Consider the following 26,312-nt stretch of genomic DNA (forward strand, 5'->3'; position numbering starts at 1 on the left):
AGTAGTGGCAGGTGGAGCAGGTGAAAGGAAGTCCTCTCCACCCTGTCTCATCCCTGATGGACACAGCCAGGCAGGGGCAGTGCCCACCACTTCGGAGCTCTGAGCACAGGAGCAGGGAGGCCAAGGGCAGACTGCCACCCTGATGCGGCTGCCTCGCAACCTTGAGTCAAGGCCTTGCTTTTCCAGGAGTGGGACTCTGCTGCCTGGGGTGTGCCACTCCATGCCATGTATACCCCTCGCCCCAGAATCTGGGGTTTGGTGACAGCTGTCCATCCCGTGTGTGTGCTCATCTGTGTAACCTCTCAGCTGAGGGAAGAAGCTCCTCTCCTCTCACGTGGGGACTGGTTGGATGAGTTTCTTTGGCCTCCCTGATTGAGACTCCTTAGGAGGGAAGGCAAGTAACCTGGGGGTGGGGGCAGGTACGTGGGGTGGACAGGGGTCCCTGGGCTCTGTGGGATAGGGATCCGTGAGGGCACGTGCGTGAGGCCCTGCCCTCTCAAGGGCTGGCTGCCTGCCTTGGAGAATTGACCTTCTTGTGTGAGTCTGTGAGGTCTGTCTTGGAAAAGCCACTTTCCTCACTTTCATGGGTCAGGTGCCAGGCCCAAGGTCAGCGTCGAGGGCAAAGAGGGGGTGTTGGTTGGAGCTCTTCTCTTGCTGTAGTGCCCAAGGAATGGGGAAGGGCGGGGTGGCTGGACCTATTGCAGCAGTTCACAAAGTAGGGGGGGGGGCTGCTGGAATTTACGTACTTTACTGAGTCTGGATGCTCATGCGTGGAATTAGAAAGTTGTGTTTGGGGGAGCTGCCCTGCTGGCAGCCTTGCCCCCCAATTCCAAATTGCTTGGGGGAAGGAGAGTGGGAATTGGAGGAGGGAAAAGTCCTCAGGTGGTAAGATGTACACTGACCCCTCCCCCAGCCCCTTTGGGATCTACTGTTCTGGAATCCCAATGGGAGATTCCCTTCCCGTTAAGCCCTCGTATCTCAGTTTTCTAGAGAAAGTGTTCTCTTCCTGCTTTTAGAAGCATTTAATTTCCGTGTACCTTCATATCTCCACCTTTGGGGCCTCATTTCTTCCCCCTTCATATGGTTGGAATAGATCTCATTCTTCTTTCTAGCATATGCTCCCTAGGTCTCTCTTTCTCCTCCTTGAAGCTCTCTATGAACAGTTAGCACCTTCTTGGGCCTCTGGATTCTTATGGAACACTCTTTGGCTATGTGGACACCTGTGGCCATAGCCCTGCATGGTGGTTTGTACCTTTTTAGGGCACATTCTCATACCTTGTCTCATAGAGCCCCATCTCTACCTGTCTCGGTAATTGTTCTTCCAGGCTTGGTTTGGGAGTGCCCTTTCCCACAAAGCCATTGCCGATTCCTTCCATCTGTCCTCCGCCTGCCTTCCCGCTTGGCCTCTTGCTGCCAGACGGCCCAGGTCCAGGCCCTTTCAGGACTCAACTTTCCCATGCTGCTGTCTTTGCATCAAATGCCCTCAGATGTCTTCTTCACCTGGCAAAAACTTACTTGTCATTGAAGACTCAGCTAAAATGTCACCTGCTTTAAAGCTGTCCCGATCCCCCAGGTAGCACTAGCTATTCCCTCTTCTGTTAGTGCAGTTTGTGTGTTCCTACTTCTGTAGCAGCACCCAAGGCGTTGCTTTGTGAATAATGTTTATATGGCTGTTTTTCCTTCTAGAATTCAGTTCCTCAAAGACAGAGACAATGTCTTAGTCATTTCAGTATCCCCGGGACCTAGCATCATGCTCAGAAGTGTTGAATGAATTCCCAAACTGGAGGCAATCTTGAACTCCCATGCTGCTCATGACACCGCTCCCCGCACACCACTCTCCACCTGCTTTTGTTACTGCTGCACTTGTCTCTCCTGATAGAATATCAGCTCTTGGGAGTGGGCTCTGTGTGTGATGCATCTTTGTATCTCCCACAAGGCTGCCACAATGCCTTTGTGCAAACTATGTGCTTGCAAATACTTGTCCAGTGAATTCTGAAGCTCACAACTTAGGTCGGAAGGGCAAGTAGTGTTATCCGTGAGTGAGAGGGTAGACACTGTGGCCCAAATTTGTCACTGCCTTGTTCCTTATCATCCAGCGAGTTAGGAGCAGAGCTAGGGCTGGTTTTGAGCAGTGCTTCTGGAGTCCCTGGGCTCATTTGTACACATTCTGCCTCTTCCCTCTCTTTGATAGTCCTAGTGGACCTAGGAAATGGGCGACCCCCACGGCTTTTCCTTGCATCTTTATGTTATGTCCTGGCTCTCCCACATGTCCATCCTGAAGCTGGATTTTGTTTTTTTCTTTAAAACCCAAGGACCAGTGTCAAGGATGGTTTTTATTAATCACTTGTTTGTGCTTTTGCTGCCTCACATTGCCTTAAATTCTGCTCCTGCTCAAGCCTATTGTCCTCCATGGCTCTGTTCTTCTCCAGCTCCTAGCAGTACATGCTGTCTCCCTCTGTGGAACCCTGAGGAATGCACCCTGCCTGCTATAGCAAGGGGCTCTGACTCATTTATACTTCATCTTCCAGTTTGACCTTCTGTTGGGCATGGATATCAGACTGTTTTTCCTTTCCAGCTGAATTGCTTTATATTTCCCTTATAAGATCAAGCTCCAAATCAATGTTGGGATCATAGATGATGGATGGATGGTGGGGGTGGGTTAGATCATGTTGGGTCACCAAGTTTAACACATCTTTATTTTGAGAGATGGGTCAAAATTTTAGGCACAAATCAGAAAGATCTCTTGTCCCGGTGCTTGTGGAACAAATAATAATTTACCCATCTTCATCATTGCTACTATTTATGGTGGGCTTACTGTGTGTCACATGTTGTACAAATTCTCTATTTGTGCCATCTCAATCTTGGAGACCAGTGAGGTTGGTACTGTTGTGCTTATTTTGCAGATGAGGAACTTGAAGCTTGGTGAGATCAAGTGACTTCCCCTAGGCAACACACAGCTGGTAAATTGGGAGAGTGGGGGTTCAAACCAAGTCTACCTGAGGCCAAAGACTGTGAATCCATTTAGCGCATTTAACCTCTGCTCTGTGGACTCCCATGCACACACGTGCTTGCACATTCTCTCCTTCTCTGCTGAGAACTCAGAGGGACCTAATGGGGCCCCTCTGTTCCCAGCTGGTTCCTGCTGAGATTCTCCAGTGCCTTTGAACCTGATGCAGTAGTAAATGCTGCAACTCTGGAAGGTGTGTTTCCTCCCCACCTAATCCCAGCCTAACTTAAAACAGGCAGTCCCTACAGTGAGGATGGGGGCAGCAAGATGGTTAATTTGCAGGGCTAGGTCCCTGAATTTTGCTGATAAGGAGCAGTGATCCTTTGAGCCTCTTTGACCTAGAGATGAGATAGGTGGGGCCTCTGGGAACATTGGATCTGTCTGTGATTTCTAGCACTGTCTGTAGCTGCTCCATCTTCTAGGGATGTTGTGTCATTTCCCTGCTTAGTGACAAGTTGTGCTGGGAGCCAAGTTGACCTCCCCTGGCTGTGAGCAATCGCAATTTCTAATCAACAGTAATTGCTCTCATTTGCCTGTGTGTTTTTGTGGAACCTCCTGGTGGACTGCTTTTCCTGGGATATTTGTAGGGGGACTGTATTGCTGTCCCTTCTCCAAACTCCGAAGGGGTCCCTCGGCCACTTTCCCCTTCCTCCTAGTTTTTGTGTCTGGTCACTATGTAGCATGGTAGGGCGGCTCTGCCCCTGCTCTAGTCCCTTGTTTGGGGCCAGGTAGGATGGGACTGACTGCTGGGGTGCGTGAGCAGTCACTGCTCCTGGGTGCCTCTTGGCTAATTGGAAAGTTGCTGGCAGTGACTAATGTGGAAACTCATTAGTCTAGGAGGAACCAGCTCAGGTCTTGATTTCAGCCACTGTTTATCTTTTGCCTGACTGTGGGAGTGTTGAGAGGTGCTCCAGGCACGATCCCACAGTCCTTCCAGCAGGCATTTATTGTGCACCTAGTGTGTGCATTACCCTCTGGGGGTGAAGGAAGGGTATGGGAAAGAGGGCCCAGCCCTCTGGATTTTACTGTCTAGTGCAGAAGACAAGCTCACGCATATGAATCCTGGAGGACCAGTGCTTTAAGTGATGCTCAGGATCATTAGAGTTCAAAGAACTGTGTGTGTATTAGTGTCCAATGGCTGCTGTAACAAACTCCACAAACTTAGTGGCTTAAAACAACACACATTGATTATCTTACAGTTCTGGAGGTCAGAAGTCAGTCTGGGTCCACAGGGCTGTGTTTTTTCTGGAGGTTCCAGGGGAGAATTTGTTTCCTTGTCCTTTTCTAGCTTCTTGAGGCTGCCTAGATCCTTTGACTTGTGGTCTCTTTCCTACATCTTCAAAGCCAGCAGCCTAACGCCTTCCAGTCTCTTTCTCTCTGCCCCTCTGCTTTTGTGGTCACGTCAACTTCTGACTCCTGCTGCATCCCTCTTATAAGGACCCTTGTGATTACACTGGACCTACCTAGATAATCTAGGATAATCTCAACTTGATCACATCTGCAAAGTCTCTTTTGCCATATAAGGTAACATTCATAGGCTCCTTATATCCTGGGATTAGGATGTGGCTATTCTTGCGGGGGTAGGAGGGACATTATTCAGTCTACAATGGCGTATGTGTTGGACGGGTTGGAAATGGTTGAGGAGGCCTTTTTGAAGGAGGTCAAAATTTGTCAAATTTGGGAGAGAGGGTCTGGGACACGTTCCAGGTCTGAGAAACAACATGAGCAAATGTTGGGGTTGTGGGATGGTGGGAACAGTGGTGTGGCTGAGCGATCCTCCCACTGAAACAAGATCCAGGGGCTTTCCTTCCCTTCCAAGGCCAGGCCGAGGGAGTTTTTTGGATTTCAGTCTGTGGGCCCAGACTTTCTCTCAGAATTCAGGTGGCAGGTCTCCATGGGCGGCCACAATCCTTTTCCTTCCCAGCAGCTCAAGTCCTGCTTCGAGGACCCAGCCACACTTGGTGGCCCTCTGTTCTTCTTGGGTGGTGGAAAAATGAATTCACAAGGGAAAATGAATTTGAGCCAGCTGGCCTGGGTTTGGGTGGCCCAGAAACCCTGGTCATACTGTTCGCACAGCCTCTGTGACAGTCACGTTGCTCACACTGAACACAGTCACTCCCCGGGGAGCCTTCTCGTGTCCTTTCTTAGGGTGCTTAGGGCCCCTGAGTCTCCAGGGAGAGATGGGAGGGATCAGAGCGAGGAAACCACTTGGGAAAGGGGTGCCGAGCCAGACCCTCTCAGGGACGCTCCCATCTTCAAGAAAGCCTCTAGGGCTGTGGTGAGAGGCGTCCTCTGCTGGCCGCGGGAGTGCTTACCGGGAGAAGGGCCTGCGGGGAGCAGTGGGAACAGCAGGCTTCTGTTGGGGACAGGGTTGGAGAGCAGTGTGGCGTGGGGCAGTGCTGAGCTGCGGTTGGGAGCACATCTCGTTACTCAGGACCTCAGCTGAGGTCTCTGGAAGGTCACGTTGCTCCTGCCCTGGAAAAGGCAGAGGAGTGGTGGCTTTTCTCTATTGCTTCCTTCTGGTACCCTCTCTGAGGAGATCCTGACAGTTGAGTTGGGGATTGTTCTGGGGAAGGTCAAAGGCCATTTGGCTGCCCTGGTTTGGGGAGCCTTTGGAATGTCTAGGAGGTGTTTGTCGCTGGGAGGTGAAAGCCGGCTACACAGCCCACCGTCCCTGAGGAAGGGCTTGGCCATGGGCAGGGCCTGGATGGGTTCCTCCCCTTCCCCGCTAGGGCTGGTGGACTTTGGAGCAGTGCCTGGGGGGAACCCCCTTGTCCTTCTCCTGCCCGCCTCCAGAGCAGGTGTGGTGTGTCGGGCTTCCGCTTGTTGGGCGTGGGGTGAAGGGCGGTAGGTGAAAGGATGACATCAGCCTCCTCCACACCTGGACCCAGCCTCCCCGAACCGAAATGTCTTCTGGGGAGTCTCCAGAGTGCTGGCTCATGCAGAGGGTTCACCAAGTGGCCCCTCGCCCTCTCCTGCCTTCTCCTCAGCCCACTGGCTGGGGAGGGAGGGCCAGAAGGGAGTGTTGCTGAGTCCTTGGGATCCCCCTGGACCAGAGAAACAGAGGTTCTCCAGAAGGTGCCAGGTGAGTGCCCCTGTGGGACCATCCTTTCTGAAGTTGGGGGCAGGGGGGTGAAGCAGGGTCCTACTGCCTCAGTGGCAAGAGGCTTGAGGACAGAACACAGGCTATCCGGGTTTGGGACGGTGTCATTTTTTTTCTGTTGGAGGCGGGTCAGATTGAGAGCATGGTGCTGAGGCCTAGTGGGCAGGAGAAGGAAGTGGGACTTGGCCCCAGTTGGCTGAGCTGGGAATCCAGGGGGCTTGCTGCAGCCTGCCTGCCTCCTGCCTGGGGATATTCAGAGAAGGTCCTCAGGATGTGGGGCCAAGTAACCTGGAGAGGTGTGGGTGGAAGAAAGGTGTGGATTACATTTAAATTTAAAGAAAGTTTTTAAAAAAAGAAACTGATCTCCCTTATTCTCCTACTCCCTGGACCCTTAAAGGTATATGTCTGAGCAGCTTTTGGGCCCTTCAAAAAGAAAGGTCTTGGGGCCGGCCTGGTGGGGTAGCAGCTAAATGCACGCGCTCCACTTCGGTGGCCCGGGGTTCACAGGTTCGGATCCTGGGCGTGCACTGACGCACCGCTTGTCAAGCCATGTTGTGGCGGCGTCCCATATAAAGTAGAGGAAGGTGGGCACGGATGTTAGCTCAGGGCCAGTCTTCCTCAGCAAAAAGAGGATAATTGGCATCGGATATTAGCTCAGGGCTAATCTTCCTCACACACACACATAAAAAGCTCTTTGGGGACCTTGTCAAAGAAGGCTTCACAGGTGTGGGACTTGAGATGTAGAGTTTTCTAGAAGACCGATTGACTGACTGATGATTGATTGGGTTGATTCAAGTTGAAAGATGGAAGAGGCCATGGCTGGGGGATACTTAGGGGAGCTGGAGACTAGGTGTGGTAGGATGGGGTGTGTGCGTGTCTGGCTTGAGGATGTTGGCGCTGCTGCCTGTCACCTCCTTCTCTGGGCTCACACATCCCCAGCAGGCAGTGTCTTCCAAGATGAGTTTGAAGACCTGAATTCTACTCTTGGCTTTGAGGTGAGGCTCAGGGGAAAGGAAGGAAAGGTTGCCTCTGCCCAGGGGCGTGTGGGCAGGTACTTCAGCCATCCCTGTGGGAGTCTGAACTAGACACACAGCAATGGTTGGGATCAGGCTTTTAGGACCAGAATGCACTGAAATTGAGTGTGGTGTCTCCTTTCCGTCACTGTCACATGGTGTCTACTAACAGTCCCCACGTGCACTCTGCCTTGTTTGCTCTTTGTCCTTGCTTTTCTGGGTCTCGACATTCTTTTCCAGAGAGTCCTCCTGCCTGGGAGAGAGAACCTTGTGATCCTGGTCTCCTCATCACCGCAGGGCGTCTCTCATCATCTGAGGAATGACAGTCCAATCCCAGTGTTCTCGTGCTTTTTCCTTCTCCATGACCTGTGATCCTTTGACCTGGAATCTATTTTACCATTTTGTTCCAACAGGAGGGTGAATGGCCAGAGGTCACATAGCAGCAGGTCTAGAAATAGCTGCAAGGAATCTTAACTCTCAGTCCTTTACCTCCTTCGGCCTTTGTGGAGTAAATGAAGTGTCGTGTTAAAAGCCCTAATTTTTCAGGTCTTAATATGTCCCCCATGGCTTATGCTGAGGCAAAGCCATGGCATCCAGGGCTGTGACTAATCCTTTGCTTGTGGCCCTGGCTGGTGTGAAATCCGTTAGGGAGGCAAGGGCAAGGGCAGGGGAACGTGAACGCTGGAGCTTGAGTGCCTGAGTTCAGATTCAGGCTCTACGGCGTGCTACTTCTGTGGCCTCAGTTTCTGCATCTGCGAAATGGGGATAATCATGCTACCCACCTCATAGAGTTGTTCCGAGATAGAAGTGGCTTGTGATGTCTATAGCCCTGAGGACATTTTAGCTGTTGACTATTGTGCTTTGTTTTAGCCCCAGGAGGATTTGGGCACGGCCACTACTTTGAAAATGTGAGCTTGGTTTGCAGGCAGATGGCTATGTTCAACCAGAGAATATTTCTCCAAGTAGAAAAGATGCTTTAGTTTCTGGGCTCGAAGTGTGCTTGTGTTGCCACCCTATGGCAATGGGGTCCCCAAAGAGTGACCCTCCAAAGGTACCCTTTAGAGATAAATCTCCCTGAGAGTGGGGGGGGGTGCTGCGGTGACTAATCCTTTACTTTAAGGCTGTGACCTGGCACCTGTGAAATCCATTTGGGACTTGGACCTTTTCCATATAGCATCCCCATAGGGGCTGACTGACCCCAGGTCTGATCTGGGAAAGGTCTTAGGCCATAAGTCCCTGGCCCATTGTTCCAGCTGGGACTGACAGGCAGGGAGTGGGGAGGGGTGGCGAGGGATGGAGTGTGCCTGACTGTGTGGTGTGCTTTGAAGGACACCAGAGTTCCATAGGGCTGGGGGTTAAGGGCTGGGGTGGAGTTTGAGTCTTTGTCTCTCTTTGTGCTGTAATGACATGGTGTTATGCTGGTGGCTGTTCTGTAGAAAGGCATAGCTTATTAATTTTAAAGGCTCTTTTGAGGACAGAGGAGAAAGGAGCAGTGCTGCATTTCCCAGGGGCTCTCCCCTGAGATGCTCAGAGTTTCAAGATGATCCTGTTAATTAATTCTCCATGTGTTGTGCCTGGGAGGGAAGGAAGGAGGGAGCACACAGGACCAGCCCCAGCGCTGCCACTGTGTCCTCACCAGAAAACTGAGAGGCTCATGTAGAGCACCGTGGAGGTGACCCCCCAATTGGGACACACAGTGACAGGGCTTGAGAGAGTCCTCGCTGGGTTAGGTCGGATGGTAAATAGGTCTCTGCTCCTGACTTTGAGCTCAGTAGAAGCACCAGTTGGTCAGCTTCATTATCCACTTGCCAGATCACCCTTGACTCACAGTCTAGGGCAGGGGGTCTCAAACTCATCACGGTCTCACACAGTGAGTGCTACAGTAGGGGGAACCCTGGGGTGCTATGAGTACAAAGAAGCGGCCCCCTAGGTACAGTTTCTGGGGAGGTTTCTAGAACAGGAGTGTCTTCTAATCTGAGACCTGAGGGTTGGGTATAGGTGACACAGGTTGGGGTATGGTATGGCATGGGGTGGATGGTGAGGAAATAACGTTCAGGCAGAGAAAACGTTTGCAAATGCCAGAGCCCAGGGGTGCTCTGGGTAGGGGCACTAGTGCCAGGTTGGGGCAGAGGCACAGAAAACCAGGGGGCAAATTCAAGGCTACCAGAGTGATGGCACCTTCCAGATCCTTCTCATAGCTCTAGCCTGTGGTCTAGTAGTTTCTGAGCCCTGGAACTAGGGGTGGAAGGCTTTGGATCAGTGGAGGTGAGACGGATGCTCTGGAACTTTTTCCTGTGGGAACAGCAATCAGATGTACATTCTGGAAAGTGGTGTTAGTGAGCTCTGGTCCTCTGGGTGGGGGTGGAGTGTTCCTGTCTTTCCCAAAGGCCACTGTCCCTCCCTGACTTGTTGCTCCAGGCGGGCCTACCTGTGAGCTGCACCATCTGCTCAGGGAATAAAGTCCACCTGAGGCTGTGTTTGCCTCACCTGGGAGCAGTTTCCTGCCCGCTGTGCTGAGGGGAGCTTAGGGACACTCACTCATGGCTCAGCTCTGGGGAATTTCCTGTGCCCTGGGAGCCAAGTGAGTCAGGGACCTGTGCCAGGTGCTGGGGGTGGGGCAGGGGTAATGCGGCTCAGCCTTTGTACCATCTCCTCTGCCTTCCCTGTCAGTAGCTGGGTTTCAGGTTCACGGTGAAGCTACTGGTGCCCCAGAGGTTTTGCAGTCCCAGGGAGAATGCTGGCCTCTGGCAGGTGTGTTGTTTCAGATTAGAAGAGGCAGATCTCTGCCTGTCCTTGTCTGGGGACCCCAGCACAGGCCCTGCAGGTGGGTGCTTGGGAAGTACTTTTTGACAACTGCCATTCTCGTCACCATTTTGATGGTTCATGGAGCCCTTGCCCTGTGCCAGGCACCACGCTCAGAGCCACACATGCAGCAGGTCACTGCCTCCTCCAGGGTACAGCCGTGTGGTGGATGGTGAGGAGCTGAGGGCCTGAGAGGCGGAGTTCTTGGCCGGAGCAGCGGGTCTGTGCTTGGCATTCCGTCAGAAGGCACCCCTGACCACCGGGCTGGCAGAGATGTCCTCTCTGCTTTTCTGGGGCCTCGAGTTTCAGAGCCCTTCATGGTTTCCGGATGTGGTCCACTTCCCTCCACCCTGGGAAAGATGGAGGCAGAGCCTGGGGAGTCAGAAAGGAATGTTACCTGGGCATCCTTGTCGTTGCTTATAGAGTCTGAGGGAAGGGACCCCAGAGCTGTTGTTTTATTTAATTGTGGTAAAATACACATAACATAAAATTTACATTTTAACCATTTTTAAGTGTACGGTTCAGTGGCATTAACTCCATTCACATTGGTGTGTCTCCATCCACAGAACTTTTACTATCTTGGAAAACTGAAACTCTGTACCATTAAATAACTCCCCATTCCCTCCTCCCCCAGCCCCTGACAACCACCATTTTACTTTATGTTTCTGTGAGGACTCAGAGGTTTGCCCCTTTGTCTGTCCTGCCCAGAATCTCGCCGGGGTGCCCGAGCCAGGCAGCGATGCCAGCATGCCCGTCTCTGCCTCCCTCCGCCAGGATGGCAGCCAGGAGCGGCCGGTGAGCCTGACCTCCACCACCTCGTCGTCGGGCTCCTCCCGTGACAGCCGCAGCGCCATGGAGGAACCCAGCAGCCCCGGGGCTGCAGCCGAGAACGGGGCGAGCTCCCCGCGCGGCCGGCACCCCCCCAACAGCAACAACAACTCCAGCGGCTGGCTGAACCGGAGGGGGCCCCTGTCTCCGTTCAGCAGCCGGGCAGCGGCCGCGCCTGCGCACAAGCTCAGCTACCTGGGCCGAGTGGTGCGGGAGATCGTGGAAACCGAGCGCATGTATGTGCAGGACCTGCGCAGCATTGTCGAGGTGAGGCCCGCCACCCTCTCCGCCGCTGCGGGCCTGCAGGGCTGAGGTTGGGAGGGGCCTGCCCATCTCCTCTGGACTGGCCTCTGGCCTCCGGTGGCCCAGCTCTGTCGCGTAAATCTACTTCCACCCTGGAGGAAAGTTCTCTTTGACACGTTTGTCTCCAAAGAACGTGGAGTAGTGGGGAGGCCTCAGGTCTCCTGCCCTAGGGAACCGCTGACTGCTCACACGGCCGGCCTGAGGAGTTGGGGTTGATCAGTAGCTTGAGCCAGAACTTCCTGCAGATCCCCAGGGAGTAGGTACCCTGGATAGGGAAGGGACGGGACTGCTGTGCTCAGCGAGAGACTGAACGCAGTAGGGAAACTGACTCTGGACCCCGCCCCTCTGTGCCCGGATCCCTGCTCTGTTGTTTCCTGGTTGTGGGGTCTGGGCTCATGGGTAACCACTGATCCTTAGGTTCCTCCTCTGTAATGATGCACCTACCTCCTAGGGCCGTGTAGGTGAAGCACTTCCCACTGTGCAGGGCACACAGACTGTGGCTCAGGAGAAGGGCACTGAGGATGCCCTCTGCCCCACTGTGGAGGGAGATGTATTCATTTTCTAGGGCTGCCCTAACAAAGTACCAAAACTGCGTGGCTTAAGACACAGAAATTTATTCCCTCTCGGTTTAGGCGGTGAAAAGTCTGAAATCAAGATGTTGGCAGGGTTGGTTCCTTCTGGAAGCTCTGGGAGAGAATGCGTCCAGGCCTGTCTCCTAGCTTCTGGTGGTCGCCTGCCACCACCTTGGTGGTCCTTTTTGGCCTGTAGCTGCGTCGCCCCAGTCCCTGCCTCCGTCTTCACATCGCCTCCTTCTCTGTGTCTCTCTGTCCTCTCCTCTTGTAACCACGCCAGTCATTGGATTTAGGGCCCACCCTAAATCCAGTATGATATCATCTCGATATCCTTAACTAATTACATCTGCAAGGGCCCTGTTTCCAAATAAAGTCACGTTCTGAGGTTCCGAATGGACGTTAATTTTGGGGAGGGGGGGCTGTCCAACCCAGTGCAGTGGGTAATGTCTGAAATCTCGTCTTAGCTGTAAATGCAGTACAGAAACGAGGTGTGGCCGGGGAGGTGGGCAGGGGGACAGGATGGCGCCAGACGGGGCCGGGCTCTGACCACCTCTCTCCGTGCAGGACTACCTCTTGAAGATCATCGACACGCCCGGGCTGCTGAAGCCAGAACAAGTCAGCGCCCTCTTTGGGAACATAGAAAACATCTACGCACTGAACAGGTGTGTGAGTGGGCCTGACACGCACCATGTTCTGCTTGTGAGGCCCATCTTGGGGACTAGGGGGGAGCCCTGGATATCCCTGGTCTTGTGGGCCATGACACGTAGGCCCAGGGCCTGATCTCTGAGGGTGGGGAAGGGCGGTCTATCCCTGTACAACCATATAGTTAGCTCCTGCAGGAGAGAGGGCACCAGCTGGGGCCCATGTGCTTTCTCTCGGGTCAGGGAGATAATTTGAGTCCGTGTGTTTGAGGCCATGTGCGTGTTGGGTCCCCCAGGGGGACCGCTGGGCTTTGCACGTGATGCTCTTCCCTCTGGCTGCCCTTTTTCCCTCTTGTCTTCATTCTCCGCTTGCATATCTCTTAATTCCTTCTCCACCTTGTCACTGACCCCATGGGAAGTCAGGGCTCCCTGGAGATGATCTGACCCATTAGGGGAAGCACAGGCCAGGCAAGATGCAATGGGGGAGGCTGAGCAAGGGGAGGAGCTGTCTCAGGGCGGAGGGGCTCCTCGAGGGCTAGGGTGTGCCGCCTTGGCCCACAGACTCCCTAGGGAAAGAGCACTGGTGGGAGGAGCAGAGCTTGAGGGGACAGCATTGATAGGACAGAAGGAACCTTACCCCAGGCCCCTTAATGTAGGCAGAGGAAATTCCTGCTGTGCAAGCCCGAGAAGGCTGGGAGGGCAGGCCAGGCGAGACTTAGGCCAATGATGGGGGTTGGGAAAAGAGTAGGAGGTAGGGAGAGCACCACTTCTATGGTTTTCTATAGTGCCCTCATCTAAGAACAAGGGTGCAGGGACTCACCCTGTCTCTCCCTCTTTCCCGCATCCTTCTGAACTAGGGCCTTGGTTCCTTTGTGAGTCCCCTCTCTCTCCTCTTCTCTCTTTAATCTCTGCTTTTGTGTGTTTGACCCCTTCTGCCCGCAGAGGAGCTGGGTGCCCTCCCGAGGTGGGTACTGGCGTCTCCTCTCCCTCTCCCGCTTGCCGAGCACGTGGGTCTCCTTTCTCTTCATCTTTCTGTGGTTGCTGCCGTGGCGGGGCTCACTCTGAGGGTGGAAGCCCTCCACTCTTGGGCATGACAGCAGGGCTGGCTGTGTGTCTGGGCACCAGGAGGTTGGGGAGGGGACGTGTTGCTGGCTGTGCAGGCTGTGAGCTGTCTGGGGTCTGATGGCCACTCTCCTCTCACCCAGCCAGCTCCTCAGAGACCTGGACAGCTGTAATAGTGACCCCGTGGCTGTGGCCAGCTGCTTTGTGGAAAGGGTAAGATGGACTGGGTCCTTGCCCCTTGTCCTGCCCTGCTGGAATTCCCAGCTTATGAGGATGTGTGAATGCTGGGAGCCCCTCTCCAGGAGAAGTGCCGAGCATGCTGCTTCAAACGAGAAGAGTGTTCTGGGCTGGAGCCAGGGGCTGCTGGGTGGATGGGATGTCCTAGACAGATGAGCATAAAGATGGGGCTGCAGACACTCAGGGCAAGGGGGACAAGAGTGTGCTCTAGGGGCCAGGAGCCTGTCTTTGGTACAACCCAGCTTATAGTCACATGGAAGTCTCCCTGAAATCACTATTTGTGGTCTCTCCTTAGAGCCAAGAGTTTGATATCTACACCCAGTATTGCAACAACTACCCCAAGTGAGTAATTGGGTGGAGAGGGGCAGCAGAGCCATTTGGTTAGTCCGGAGCTCCCACCTCCCCATCCAAGCCTTCCCATGCAGTGATGGTACCCCCCCCAACCCCCTCCCAGCTCCGTGGCGGCTCTGACGGAGTGCATGCGGGACAAGCAGCAGGCCAAGTTCTTTCGGGACCGGCAGGAGCTGCTGCAGCACTCGCTGCCCTTGGGCTCCTACCTGCTGAAGCCCGTGCAGCGCATCCTCAAGTACCACCTGCTGCTCCAGGTAACCCAAGGGGCCTCCTGAGTACATGGGGGCTGGGGGGGCAGGGCCCTTGAGTCTGGGTTGCGTAAGCCCCTGTCTCCTGCACAGGAAATTGCCAAACATTTTGATGAAGAGGAGGACGGCTTTGAGGTGGTGGAGGATGCCATTGACACCATGACCTGCGTGGCCTGGTACATCAATGACATGAAGAGGAGGCATGAGCATGCCGTCCGTCTCCAGGTGCTCCGGGCTGGTGGCTGGAGGGACACGCGGGGGTGGTCGACAGGGCGGGATAGGGCTTGGGAGAAGGAATATGGCCGCCCTGCTGGGGTGAGCTCAAGGGTGGTGGCTGTGTAGGGTGGGCTTCTCTGGGGGGAGCCCTTGTGGCGGCATGTCTCTGGAGGACCCAGGTGGTCGCTGGGTCTGTGGGAGCCTCCTGAGGCCCTGTGTGGTCCCTGTAGGATCATGAGCATCCTGACCCTGGGGGTTGGGGCTTCTCTGTTGCAGGAGATTCAGTCACTGCTCATCAACTGGAAGGGGCCAGACCTGACCACCTATGGGGAGCTCGTCCTGGAGGGCACGTTCCGCGTGCACCGCGTGCGCAACGAGAGGACTTTCTTCCTCTTTGACAAAGCGCTGCTCATCACCAAGAAGCGGGGCGATCACTTTGTCTACAAGGGTCACATCCCGGTAACCAGGCCGCGGCTGTCTCCTCTGCCCTCTTCTCTCTTTCCCTCCTTCCCGGTGGCCCGGGCTTTCTTCTGGCCCTCTTCATCAGGCCCCCAGTCGGTGTGGATGCAGCTCCATCCTTCTGAGAGTCCTCTCCCTGCCTCCCCAGATGGTCCTGAGGGCTGGGCCCCCCACCCTGGGTACCCCCCTGTCTTGACTGCTCTACCCCTCTGCCCCAGTGCTCCTCCCTGATGCTGATTGAGAGCACCAGAGACTCCCTGTGCTTCACTGTCACCCACTACAAGCATAGCAAGCAGCAGTACAGCATCCAGGTGAGGGGCAGGCTGGGGCACCTGGGATGGGGACAGAACCTGCACGGGCCTCAGTTCTCCCTCTGGAAGGTAGGGATCCTGGTGGGCATCCCTTCAGGCTTGTTCTGAGGAATCAAGGTGACCTCACAGGGCCCCGGCACAGCCCCTGCTTCCACCCTGTGCCCCCCTCAGCAGAAGCATGGTGCCGCCGGCTGGCTTCGGGCCTGTGATAATAATCCTGGCTCCTTCTCCCTTGGGTCTTTCCAGGCCAAAACAGTGGAGGAGAAACGGAGCTGGACTCACCACATCAAGAGGCTCATCCTGGAGAATCACCATACCACCATCCCACAGAAGGTGAGTGCCTGGGTGCCTTGGCCTGGCTCCTGATAGGGAGGAGGGAGAGGGTATCCCTCAGAGTCAGCTCCAGTCCCCTGGGGCCTCACATTCTGGACCTTGGTTCCACTGGACAGCAGGGGTCAGTTCAGAGGATGCCACGGGCCTCAGCACAGCCCTGTGGGGTGTCCCAGTGCAGCAACAGCAAGTCCGTGGGCCAAGGGAGACACAGCACATAGTAAGGTAGTAACTAGGTGGGTTTCCTTCTCTCTAGGCCAAGGAAGCCATCCTGGAAATGGATTCCTACTGTAAGTGGACCCTTTCTGCCTGTTTTGTCCCTAATTGTGCACATCTCTAGGTCAGACTGCATCTTGGAGAAGCTTTGCCTGATACTGATATTCCAGGGAGCAGAGAGGATGGGGAGGCTCCTATTGTCAAGGGCTGCGGGTCTTCTGCAAGACTGGGGGCATGATGGTGCATGGTGGGATGCTCTGGAGGCTTCTGGGCCCTGGAGCTGGGTTGGGTGGTGGAGGGGGTGTGGTCGGCTGTGTGCAGAGTCTAGGCCAAGGCTGATGGTTACCCCAAAAGGCCCAATTGTCTCTCCTGGATGCAGATCCCAATCGGTACCGCCACAGCCCAGAGCGGCTGAAGAAGGCTTGGTCCTCCCAGGACGAAGTGTCCACCCACATGCACCAGGGCCGCCGGCAATCTGGTAAGGGCAGGGCTGTGTGGGCAGAGAGGTCTCTTCATAGGACCCTTGATCAGGCATGGACCATCTGCAGCAGCATCTGGGCTGGCTCTCACCTCTCCAGAAGTCCTGGGAAGGGGCAGGAGGGAGGTTGATGGGCATGTGTGGGCCATCCTCTCCCTGTGTTCCTGCTGTTTCCACCAGGCATCTCTGGCCCTTCTGGCCCACCAGGGTTGGGCAGCCCGCCTTTTCCAAGGCCCTAGGGATGCTTGTTCACTCAGGCCTTGGCACCCCTTCTTGGTTCCCCTGTGATCAAAACTTCCCTCCTTTGCCACTTGGAATACTGGGAGTCAGCCAGGAGTGATGCTCGGACATCATAGATGGTCCCCAGCCCAGTTCTGGAACAGGGCAGAGGCAGGACGTGGGGAAAACGAGTTAGACGTCAAGTGGCACCAAATCCAGACGGGAAATATTTACTTTGGGCCTCAGGAAAGTGTTCCATTTTCCTCTTCTGGGTTTTCTTCCATGACTGGGCTTGCTACTATGTACTTAGATTTATTGGAATGAATCGTCTATTGAAAAAGAGAAAACCTTGCTTTTATTCTTAGCTCCCGTGGTGATGAATGTGTGTGTTTTCACTCTGCCCTTCGTCTGAGGCCCAGGGACAGATCTGGCTTCAGCCGGGTGCCTGCAAACTTACGAGGTGGGAGTTGGGGTGAGAACTGCCTTAGAGTCCCCTGGAGAGAAAGATTGCGGAGTGACTAGGAGCGGTGTCCTGGCTTGGGTCTGTCTCCACAGTGCGCTGGGCTTTGATTGGCCTTGACCCACGGGTGCCCTGAACAACAGTGTGGATTGACCTGTGGGCTTTGGTCTTCTAGAAGATGGAGCCAAGTGGTCTCTGGAAAGCTTCTGTGTTTTGTTTTGTTTTGTTTGGTATGGCTCTCAATGGATCTCGAACCCCAGGCAAACTTACCGTGGTTGCACCAGTTTTATGATGCCGTGTGTTAAAAGCCCCAGATTGGGAGGTGTTACTTCATAAGTCTCTGGCCCTCTTTGTTTCCCTTTCTTCTCCTCGAATTCTCCTCCTGTCCCTCTAACACTCCCCCTTAACTTGCCATAGCTTTGAGTTGGAAGCTCCTGGCCCATGGAAGTGTCCAGTCAGTGACGGTGGGGGAGGTGTTAATAGCGGTACCACCTGTCATAACATCGGCGACCAAACCGTAGCAGTCAGGGCACTTGGGAAATGAGCCGTTTTAGAGCTCCAGTTTCTACGTAGCTGAGATTTTAGCTTGTAAACACTGAAAGAGTGGGGTTTTGTTTGTTTTCCTGTTTTAGTTTTAAGCATTATGAAACAGACATCTTTCTAAAACGTGCTTCATACTCGTGAGCCTTTTAAAGTAGAGGATGCTGGCCACAGCTGAACTTCCCCTCTTCTAGGGTCGGTGCAGCAGCATCACTGTGGCAGGTGAACCGGGGGAGGCGGGGCTGGGGGTTGCCATAGATACAGCCGCCTTTGAGGTGTTGTGACCATCTTTACTGAAGAGTGTTGGTTCTCATCGGTCTTGGCATGCTCGCCTGTAGTCGCCCTTCTTCCCCCTTCTATCCGCGAGAAATAAGTTGACCAAACTTGTGAGAAGTGTGTGTAAAAGCAGGCCAGGAAGTTGCTGAGAGGAAGGACACGGCCCCATGCAAGAGCTTGAGCGTCTGCTCTCAGCTGTCTTCTCCGCCTGCCTCTGGGCTCTCCTGCTTTCTCCTTCCAGAGAGCCGAGATGGGCGATGGTGCACTATCTGGATAAGTCAGGTGCTACTGTCGTTATTTGTCACTTATTATTCTTGATTACAAGTTTTAATATAAAAGAGCAGAGCATTTTATATTTCTCACTTTAAAAACAATTGGATGTTTACTTATACTGATGCAGATAGAGTGTGTGTGTATGTGCATCTCAGTGGAAAAAAAGTTCTTCGATATGCTCCTCTTCCCAGGAACAGCTAAGAGACCTCAGTAGACTTTCCTTCTGGCTCCAAGTTTTTAGTGGGCCTCCCACTTCACACCAGTTGGTCAAGGACAGTATGGGCTAAGGCCCTGGCTCTGTAGAGCAATCTCTTGAGACGCTGTCCTCTTATCCTTGCCTCCTTGTCTCAGGTCTGTCCCCAGAAAGATGTCCCCATGAGCCTAATGGATATTTTTTGTACCCTGTCCCCAGAACCTGGTCAGCCCCCATACAGCCGGGCAACACTCCCCAGCGGGCAGCGAGGCTTCCTGGTGCCAGGCCTTAGGGGCCGTAGAAAGTCGGGTGCGACCTCTGCTTTCCAGCCCCAGTGCTGTGAAGGGGGTTGGTGTTAGGTGTAGCTAATGCGCTGATGTGCTGTTGTGGGGAGAGTGGGGCTTGAGGTGGAGCCGGGGCCCTCCAGAGACGTGGCTGGTTGGTCTGAAGTGGGCAGCGTGGGGCTCTGGCTGCAGACCCGAGGGGCCTGGGTGGGTGCGCTAATGCGGGGGTTGTGGGCAGTGCTGCTCCTGGGGGCTGGCTGGCAGGGGCTGGAGAGAGTGGCCTAGGCCATGCCTCCCTGTGGGGTAGGTGCAAGGGCAGCCTCCCTGAGGCCCTAGGGCTTCGGGGGCCATGCCAGAGTGGACTTTGAGCTGGTGATGGGCTGGTGGTGCTGTGAGCGTGGGACCAGGGCCAGGCAGGGCTGTTTCCAGGTCTGTGCTGACTTTGCCCATTCTCTTTCCCCCTCAGAGCCGACCAAACACTTGCTCAGGCAACTCAGTGAGAAAGGTGAGTGGGAGAGGTGGATGGCCATTCCGGTGAGCTCTAGGGCGTGGGCAGGAAAGTGAAGCAGTAACCACCTGGGTGGGGGTGTCGAGGACAGTTCAGAGGGGACTCTGCCTCTGTTCCTCCCTGGAAGTGGGCCTCACCCCTTGCTAAATGGGGAGGGAGCTCTCCCCGACCCACATGCCTCACACCCTGTCCGTGGATAACAGCAGGAGCGAGCAACAGGCACAGACCTGCGCTGCTCTGCTTCCCCGGGCTCCTGTTCTGTCAGTCATTCCTTTGGAAGCCCAGGAGACCCAGCGAGGGTTCTAGGAGTAGGAGCCCCCGTGAGGCCTTCCCCAGGGGGCTCTGGGCCTCAGGCTCTGTACAGAGGCTCCTTCTCCTGCTTACCAGTATCCCCTTCCCTTCCCCTCACCCATGTGCTGGACCCGGCGGTGGTGGCAGCAGCCAGAGCAGCAGGAATGAAGGTAAGGCCAGTGGGTGGACAGAGGTGGATGGGACTGCCCGGTTAGCCCCCTACCCCTTCAGCCCCCATTGTTTTCATTCATTCAACAAATACTGTCAAGCGCCTACTGTGCGCCGGGCTCTGTCATGAGGGTCACAGAGGTGAATAAGCTGTGGCCCTTGCCCCGGGGACCCTTCTGCACCCTTTTCCTGGAATGGCACCCTGGGGGTGTCCTGCCCAGCCTGCATCCTCCCTCATTTCTCCTGTTCTCTGGGGCAGGGAGGCCTCCCTGGGTCTGGGTTCCTGACCAGGCCCCAGTCCCGGCCTCCCCAGGTCCCGGCTTCCCGCCTCGAGAACCCCTGTCCTCACTGGGCCCTGGTGGAGACCAAGGTCTAGATGTGTCTCTCTCCGTGAAGCCTCCCCACCCCCAACCACTGGCCGGAGGAGGGGAGGTTGCCCAGAGGCCGGTCACGAGGGGGTCTTGTGCTCTGAACAGCATGCGGGCAGTGCCGGCACTCTCCTGGACTTCGGGCAGCCTGCCCGTACTCGGGGCCTGCAGTCGGAGGCTGAAGGGGCTGCCCGGAAGGAACAGGAGGAGGAAGAGGAGGAGGTGGAGGAGGAGCAAGAGGAGCAGGCCTTTCAGGTCTCTCTGGAGGACCTGGCAGGGCATGAAGGCAGCGAGAAGGGGGCCGGGCCTGAGCCCCCGGGCTCGGAGGAGGAGGAGGAGGAGGAGGAGAGCCTGGCAGTGGCGGAGCAGGTAGCCGACTTTGCCAGCTCCCTGCTGGCCGCCCTCCACTGCTGGCACTATCGGGCCAACGCTTTACTTTTCTCCCGGGGCGCTATGGTGAGGTGTCTCTTTGATCTCCCCTCCTCCTTGCATGTTCCCTGGCACATGCATGCCCATCAGAGAGTCCCCCCTCCTCTGTCCTTGTTCCTTTACTCCTGCCGTCAGCACTTCTTAACCCCTCGCTCACTGTCATGCCCTGGTGAGCCCCTGGCATGCGCTGTTCCAGGACTGGGCTCTAACCAGTGTACTAATGGGGTGTGACCAATGAGCATGACTAATGGGGTGGGGGTGGTGGGGAACGGGGGAAGCCAGCGCACAGCAGGGCTGGAAGGGTCAAGTGGGTTGGACTTTTCAGAGGCCACATGCCTGGCAGGGATTTCTGTGTCCCTAGACCTGGCAGTTCAGGTTGACTCTGGAATGGCTCAGGTCCAAGGCTGGCTCTCAGCGCAGCCCAGCCCTCTTAGGGCTCAAGAGGTGCTGCCCATGTTGGGATGCAGAAGAGACCAGCTCCCAGTTGTCCCAGCAGCTGACCACTGCCCTCTGCCTGCTGCAGGGGAAGGGGCGCAGGGAGTCTGAAGGCTCCAAGAGCTGCAGAAAGTCCAGCAGTCAGTCTCCAACCAGTCCTGAGAAGCGCATGAGCCTCGAGTCTGCCTCTTCCCTGCCAGAGGTGAGCGGCCAGCGGGTGGAAGGGGGCTGGTGCAGAGGTGCCTGGAGCAGATCTCCAGGTCTGTAGGCGGGGCTTTCGGGCATGGGCTCTCTCATTGGGTCTCTCATTGGACAGGAATTCCCTGCTCCCCAGGACTCTGGTCCCTTCAGGAAGCCCATCTGGTCTATGGGTACATAGGAGCAGCAGCCCCTTTCCATGAATTAGAAAAAGGTTCCCTTGCCTTTGGGCAGATGCAGTCCCTTGCCAAGGGGCACAGTTAGTGGAAGTGGCCAGATTTTAGGTCCCCTCGGCCAGGCCTCCTTCTATAGGCATAATGCCCTGTCCCTGGCAGTATGCCAGACGTTTAAATCACGCCCGTGCCCACCTGAGCAAAGGGGCAGGGTGTTGATATCTGTTGGGTACCTCCTACGTGTGTGATGGTTTATTTCTTCCTTCTATTCCCTGCAATAGCTCTACCGGGGAGAAAGAGGCTCAGAGAGGTTGAGTGATATGCCCAACTTTGGGCAGCTCCTGAGGGGCAGAGCTGGGCTCAGACTTGAGTCTGTGGCTCAGAAGCCCATGCTCCTCTTCCCGCCACCCCACACTGTCTGTGGGTTGTGTGGAATGGAGTCGTTTGCTTTCCCAAAGTTAACAAGAGAAAGTTCATGAGGCCTACACCCCAGGAGGGGCCTCGCAGCCAGGACAAGACTAGAAACCTGGATGACATTGGCTAGGAGTCTGATGTCCAGTGATAATATAATTCAAGCTACATGTGTAATTTTGAATTTTCTAGTAGCCACGTTAATTAATGCAGTATATCTAAATGATTGTCATTTCAACATGTAATCAATATAAAAACTGTAAATGAGATTTTTATACTTTTTTTGTATGAAGTTTTTGCAGTCTGGTGTGTATTTTACCCGTAGAACTGTCCTCAGTTTGGACTAGCCACATTTCAGTTGCTCAGAAGCTATGTGTGGCTGGTGGCTACTGTGGTGCATGGTGCAGGCCTAGATCGAGGGTCCTGCTCTGTAGATTCTGGACTAGAACAATGGGAATCAGGTCTGATGCCTCAGTATGTAGTGAGTTTGCTCTTCTCCCTAAAGACCCTTCTGGAAAGCTACCTGTACTGGCCAGTTTTATGATTTAAATGACCTTCAAGGTGGTCAAGAGGAGTTCGCAAATTTGCTTCCTTCCTTGCCCATCTCCTGGGCACATGTGGAGTTGTGCACAAGGCCAGAGGCTGGCTGTAGGAGCCAAATCCCTGATGTTGCCCTCTGACAGGATTCCAGCATGTGGTCCTGTTGCCCTCAGGATCCTGATCCACACGGGAGGCCCCGGCCCCTCCGGGAAGTTGGAGTGGCCTCTCACGTTGTTCAGGCCTGGGGTTGAATGTGTGGGGAGGCTCTAGGGCTTTAGGGAGCTGCCACACCATCGGGCAGGGGAGTCCTGGTGCCACACCTCTGCCCTGTGTGTATGTTCCCACCTTGTCCCTGTAGCTCCCAGGCAGGCTGTCACTGACGGGTGCCACCACTCTCCCCCATCCTAGCATTTTCCTTGGGTTTGAGGACGTGGGCCCAGGGTGACTGAGGGACGTCATCACGCTGTTCTCTCTGAGTTCCTGTTGCCCACTCTTGATTCGAGCTCATTGGTTGCCTTCGGTCCCAAACTGCAGCCCCTCACTAGGCTTTGAGCAGGTGTGCTGTCCCCTCATCCCCCGGGTCTCATGAGGGAGGTGTTTCGCTCATATGAGCTCTCTGTGCTGTCCCAGGTTGAGCCAGACCCTGAGTCAGGGACAGAGCAGGAGGTGTTTGCTGCTGCGGGAGGTCCCAGCACCGAGGAGATGCCCTCAGACACAGAGTCTCCAGAAGTCCTGGATGCGCAGCTTGACACCCACCAGGAGCTGCTGGGGCTGCACCACTCAGGTGACATAGCGGACTTCGTGGTGGCTGAGAGCACTGAGGACCTTAAGGCCCTGAGCAGTGAGGAGGAAGAGGAGGAAATGGGGGCCTCCCAGGAGCCCGAGAGCCTCCTGCCACCCTCCGTGCTGGACCAGGCCAGCGTCATTGCTGAGCGGTTCGTCAGCAGCTTCTCTCGGCGGAGCAGCCTGGCACTGGAGGACAGCAAGTCCAGTGGCTTTGGGACCCCAAGGCTGACCAGCCGGAGCAGCAGTGTGGTCAGCCTAGAGGGCAGTGAGAAGGGCCTGGCCCAAGGGAGTAGTAGCACCACAGACTCCCTCAGCTCTCAGCTCCCCCTAGAAGTGGACACCAATGTGGGGGTGGCCACAGAGAGTGGCCCTTCTGTCAATGGGACAGAGCCCTCAAGCCCAGGCTGCTCAGTGGAGCCAGACAGGTCTTCCTGCAAGAGGAAGGAATCGATGCTCTCCACCCGAGACCGGCTGTTGCTGGACAGAATCAAGAGCTACTATGAAAATGCAGAGCACCATGACGCGGGCTTCAGCATCCGGCGCCGGGAGAGCCTCTCCTACATTCCCAAAGGGCTGGTGAGAAACTCGGTCTCCAGGTTCAACAGCCTTCCCAGGCCAGACCCAGAGCCACTGGCTCCACTGGGGCACAAGAGACAGGTGGGCTCCAGGCCGGCTTCCTGGGCCCTGTTTGACCTCCCAGGACCAGGCCAAGTGGGCACTGGGGACCCAGCTCCTATCACAGATGCTGAGTTCCGCCCGTCTTCGGAAATTGTGAAGATCTGGGAGGGAATGGAGTCTTCTGGGGGGAGCCCTCGGAAGGGGACAGGCCAAGGCCAGGCCAACGGCTTTGACCTACATGAGCCGCTCTTCATCCTGGAGGAGCATGAGCTGGGGGCCATCACTGAGGAGTCGGCCACTGCCTCGCCGGAGAGCATATCCCCCACCGAGCGGCCCAGCCCGGCCCACCTGGCCCGGGAGCTGAAAGAGCTGGTGAAGGAGCTGAGCAGTGGTGCCCAGGGGGAGCTGGTGGCCCCGCTGCACCCCCGCATTGTGCAGCTCTCCCACGTGATGGATAGCCACGTGAGCGAGCGAGTCAAGAACAAGGTCTACCAGCTGGCTCGCCAGTACAGCCTCCGGATCAAGAGCAAGTCGGTGACAGCCAGGCCGCCGCTGCAGTGGGAAAAGGTGGTTCCCACCATTCCCCGTCTGCAGGAGGAGACCGGATCACCATTGGGTGGCACAGGTATAGCGAAGGGGGCAGGGAGTGGGTCCTTCCCGCAAGTCTGGGGCAGAAGAGCCTTTTAGGAGCCAGTTGGCTCCTGGGGGAAAGTGACCCCTAAAAAGAATCTACCAAAGAGAGGGCTGGACCCTACACTGAGGGCCAGGGTGAGCCCTGGCAGCTGGTTTAAGGCCCCGAGGCTGAGCGTGCAGCCCTGGCTGAGCCATCTCCCTGCCCGGGACCACCCCCCACCCAGCCCTTCCTATGGAGCAGAGGCCTCTGGAGGAAATGTGGCCATGGGCCCCTCTTACAGGAGAGCAGGAGCTCTCGTCTCTTCCTTTGACTCCTGACCCTTTGTCCACCGCCTTTTCTTCATTCTTCCCATTTGCTTTTGATAAATGGGCTGTGGATGGTCAGTGAGATTTCTCTTCTATCACACCCATAAACTCCAGCAGCCAGCCTTGCCTGGAAAGTGAGTTGAAGACAGTTCAGAGTCCTCTTCCTCTCTCCCCTCCCGCTCAGTGATTCAGGCCACTTTCCCTCCCTGCAGGTAAGAGAAAGCCAGTGCTGTCCCTCTTCAACTATGAGCAGCTGATGGTCCAGGAGCACAGCCCGCCCAAGCCCTGCTCTGCCGGGGAGACGTCACCGCGGCGGTTCTCCTTCAGCCCCTCTGCTGCCAGCCCGAGGACCACCTCGTCTGGGGCCCGGCCCTCCTCTCGAAGCCCCCTCAGCCCCTTCAACACTGAGACCTTCAACTGGCCTGACGTCCGGGAGCTCTGCTCCAAGTACGCCTCCTACGACGAGGCGCTCCAGGCCGAGGGCAGCCGGCCCCGCCGCCCGCCCGTCAACCGGAGCCGCTCGGTGCCGGAGAACATTGTGGAGCCTCCTCTGTCTGGCAGGGTGGGCCGCTGTAGCAGCCTGAGCACCCAGAGGAGCCGGGCCGGCCCGGAGGCCACCCAGCCCCAGCCTCCCGGGGCGCTGCCCCAAAGCGGGCCGGATGGAGAGGAGGCCCTGATCGTCACCGCAGACCTCACCCTGGACAACAACCGGCGGGTGATTGTCATGGAGAAGGGGCCCCTGCCCGGCCCCGCTGTGGGGCTGGAGGAGGGCATTGGGCAGGGACCGAGCTCGCCAGCAGCCACGGTGGGGCAGGGCCAGGATTTCCAGGAGCCTGCAGAGTATCGGCCAAAGGAAGTGGGTGCCAGGGACCCAGCGGACCTGAGCCAGCAGGGCAGAGTGAGAAACCTGAGGGAGAAATTCCAGGCCTTGAACTCCATAGGTTGACTCTGAGTCCTAGAGGAGGGGGAGCCATGCTGGGGGTCAGGGAGGAGCCTGGTGTACTTCCGCACCCTGGGCTCACACCAGCCCTGCCCAGTGCCCCGGGGAAGGCCAGTCCCTCTGCTCTCCTTGGAAGAACGTGCTAGTGTGCTCGGCAAGTGTCTTCACCTGCTGTCTGTGAATGCGCTGGCGATGCCCCCGGTTCGCGGTGACTTTCCACAGGCCCAGACGAGCCCTTCTTCCCTCTGAGGCCAGTGTGGCCACTTCCCTTGTATATAGTTCTTCTCTGGTAAGAAGCCAAATATTTAAGCTCACCTGTTCCTAGGGCCCAGACTGCTGGCCCCACCTAGGGGAGACACAGGAGAGTGGCCTGGGGAGGCTTTGCTCTCCAGCTGTGCCTCTTCTTAGGATCCAGGAGGAATGAGGCCTATAATTTATTGCTTTCCATTCTGTGGTATGTTAGTGTGTGCGTATGTGTGTGAGGATGTGTGTTCTTCTGTTGTTGATCCCCCTCCTGGGGAGAATGTAATGGACTCAGTTCAGGTACTTTTGTGGGTTGTCTTCCTGACCCTGTGGTTGTCGCTAATGTACACACATTTCATTATTTGCCAATGGTGCAATAACCACTGCTGACCAAGCGACCTGTGTGTGGCCTTATTCCTGGGGTCTAGCTGGGTTGGGGAGAATTGATCGTGTCCAGGGATGTCCTAGGGAAGGCGAGACGTGGCTGTTGTTGCCTCCACATTCACTCATCCGTCATCCGTGCTCACGAAGATAAGGCACCCGGGTGCTTGTAGGGGAGGCTAGGGCAGCAAGACATGCCGGAGGGAACTCGTTCTCTGCTACTTCTATACCCATGGACTTCTCTGTCTGTCCTCAGCCTGGTGTCCTGTCTGGGATGGGGTCTGGGGCACCATGCCAGCCTTGAGCTCTTTTCTCCAAGGGCCAAAGTTGGACTGAAAAAAAAAGGAGAACAGTGAACGGAACATTTTTCTAATAGGCAGAAGTTTCCAGTGTCTGGTGCCCTTTACTTCTCTTTCCCTCTTTAATTCCCAGGAGACATCAGGAGGCCAGGATTCTAAACTT

At 55.7% G+C, this 26,312-nt stretch overlaps 1 protein-coding gene across 8 annotated transcripts in view; it reads left to right on the forward strand.

Annotated features, from left to right (window-relative positions):
• Positions 1–25,864, forward strand: part of PLEKHG3 (pleckstrin homology and RhoGEF domain containing G3) — a 38,749-nt gene extending 12,885 nt beyond the window's left edge. For 3 of the 8 annotated variants that reach the window (XM_058567110.1, XM_058567118.1, XM_058567117.1), the window contains exons 2-18: positions 10,634–11,020; positions 12,193–12,290; positions 13,475–13,544; positions 13,864–13,910; positions 14,023–14,173; positions 14,261–14,392; positions 14,660–14,842; positions 15,061–15,153; positions 15,400–15,486; positions 15,740–15,773; positions 16,079–16,177; positions 18,889–18,927; positions 19,369–19,391; positions 19,866–20,213; positions 20,710–20,823; positions 22,574–23,972; positions 24,499–25,864. In XM_058567110.1, coding sequence (XP_058423093.1) covers positions 10,673–11,020; positions 12,193–12,290; positions 13,475–13,544; positions 13,864–13,910; positions 14,023–14,173; positions 14,261–14,392; positions 14,660–14,842; positions 15,061–15,153; positions 15,400–15,486; positions 15,740–15,773; positions 16,079–16,177; positions 18,889–18,927; positions 19,369–19,391; positions 19,866–20,213; positions 20,710–20,823; positions 22,574–23,972; positions 24,499–25,232 — 3,999 coding nt within the window. In that variant the 5' untranslated portion in view covers positions 10,634–10,672 and the 3' untranslated portion in view covers positions 25,233–25,864. The remainder of the gene's footprint in view (positions 1–10,633; positions 11,021–12,192; positions 12,291–13,474; positions 13,545–13,863; positions 13,911–14,022; positions 14,174–14,260; positions 14,393–14,659; positions 14,843–15,060; positions 15,154–15,399; positions 15,487–15,739; positions 15,774–16,078; positions 16,178–18,888; positions 18,928–19,368; positions 19,392–19,865; positions 20,214–20,709; positions 20,824–22,573; positions 23,973–24,498) is intronic. The other 5 variants (XM_058567113.1, XM_058567112.1, XM_058567114.1 and 2 more) reach the window with 5 other exon arrangements.
• Positions 25,865–26,312: the final 448 nt, after the last annotated feature.

This window comes from Diceros bicornis, chromosome 24 (assembly GCF_020826845.1).
Source record: "Diceros bicornis minor isolate mBicDic1 chromosome 24, mDicBic1.mat.cur, whole genome shotgun sequence".
NCBI classification, from domain to species: Eukaryota; Metazoa; Chordata; class Mammalia; order Perissodactyla; family Rhinocerotidae; genus Diceros; species Diceros bicornis.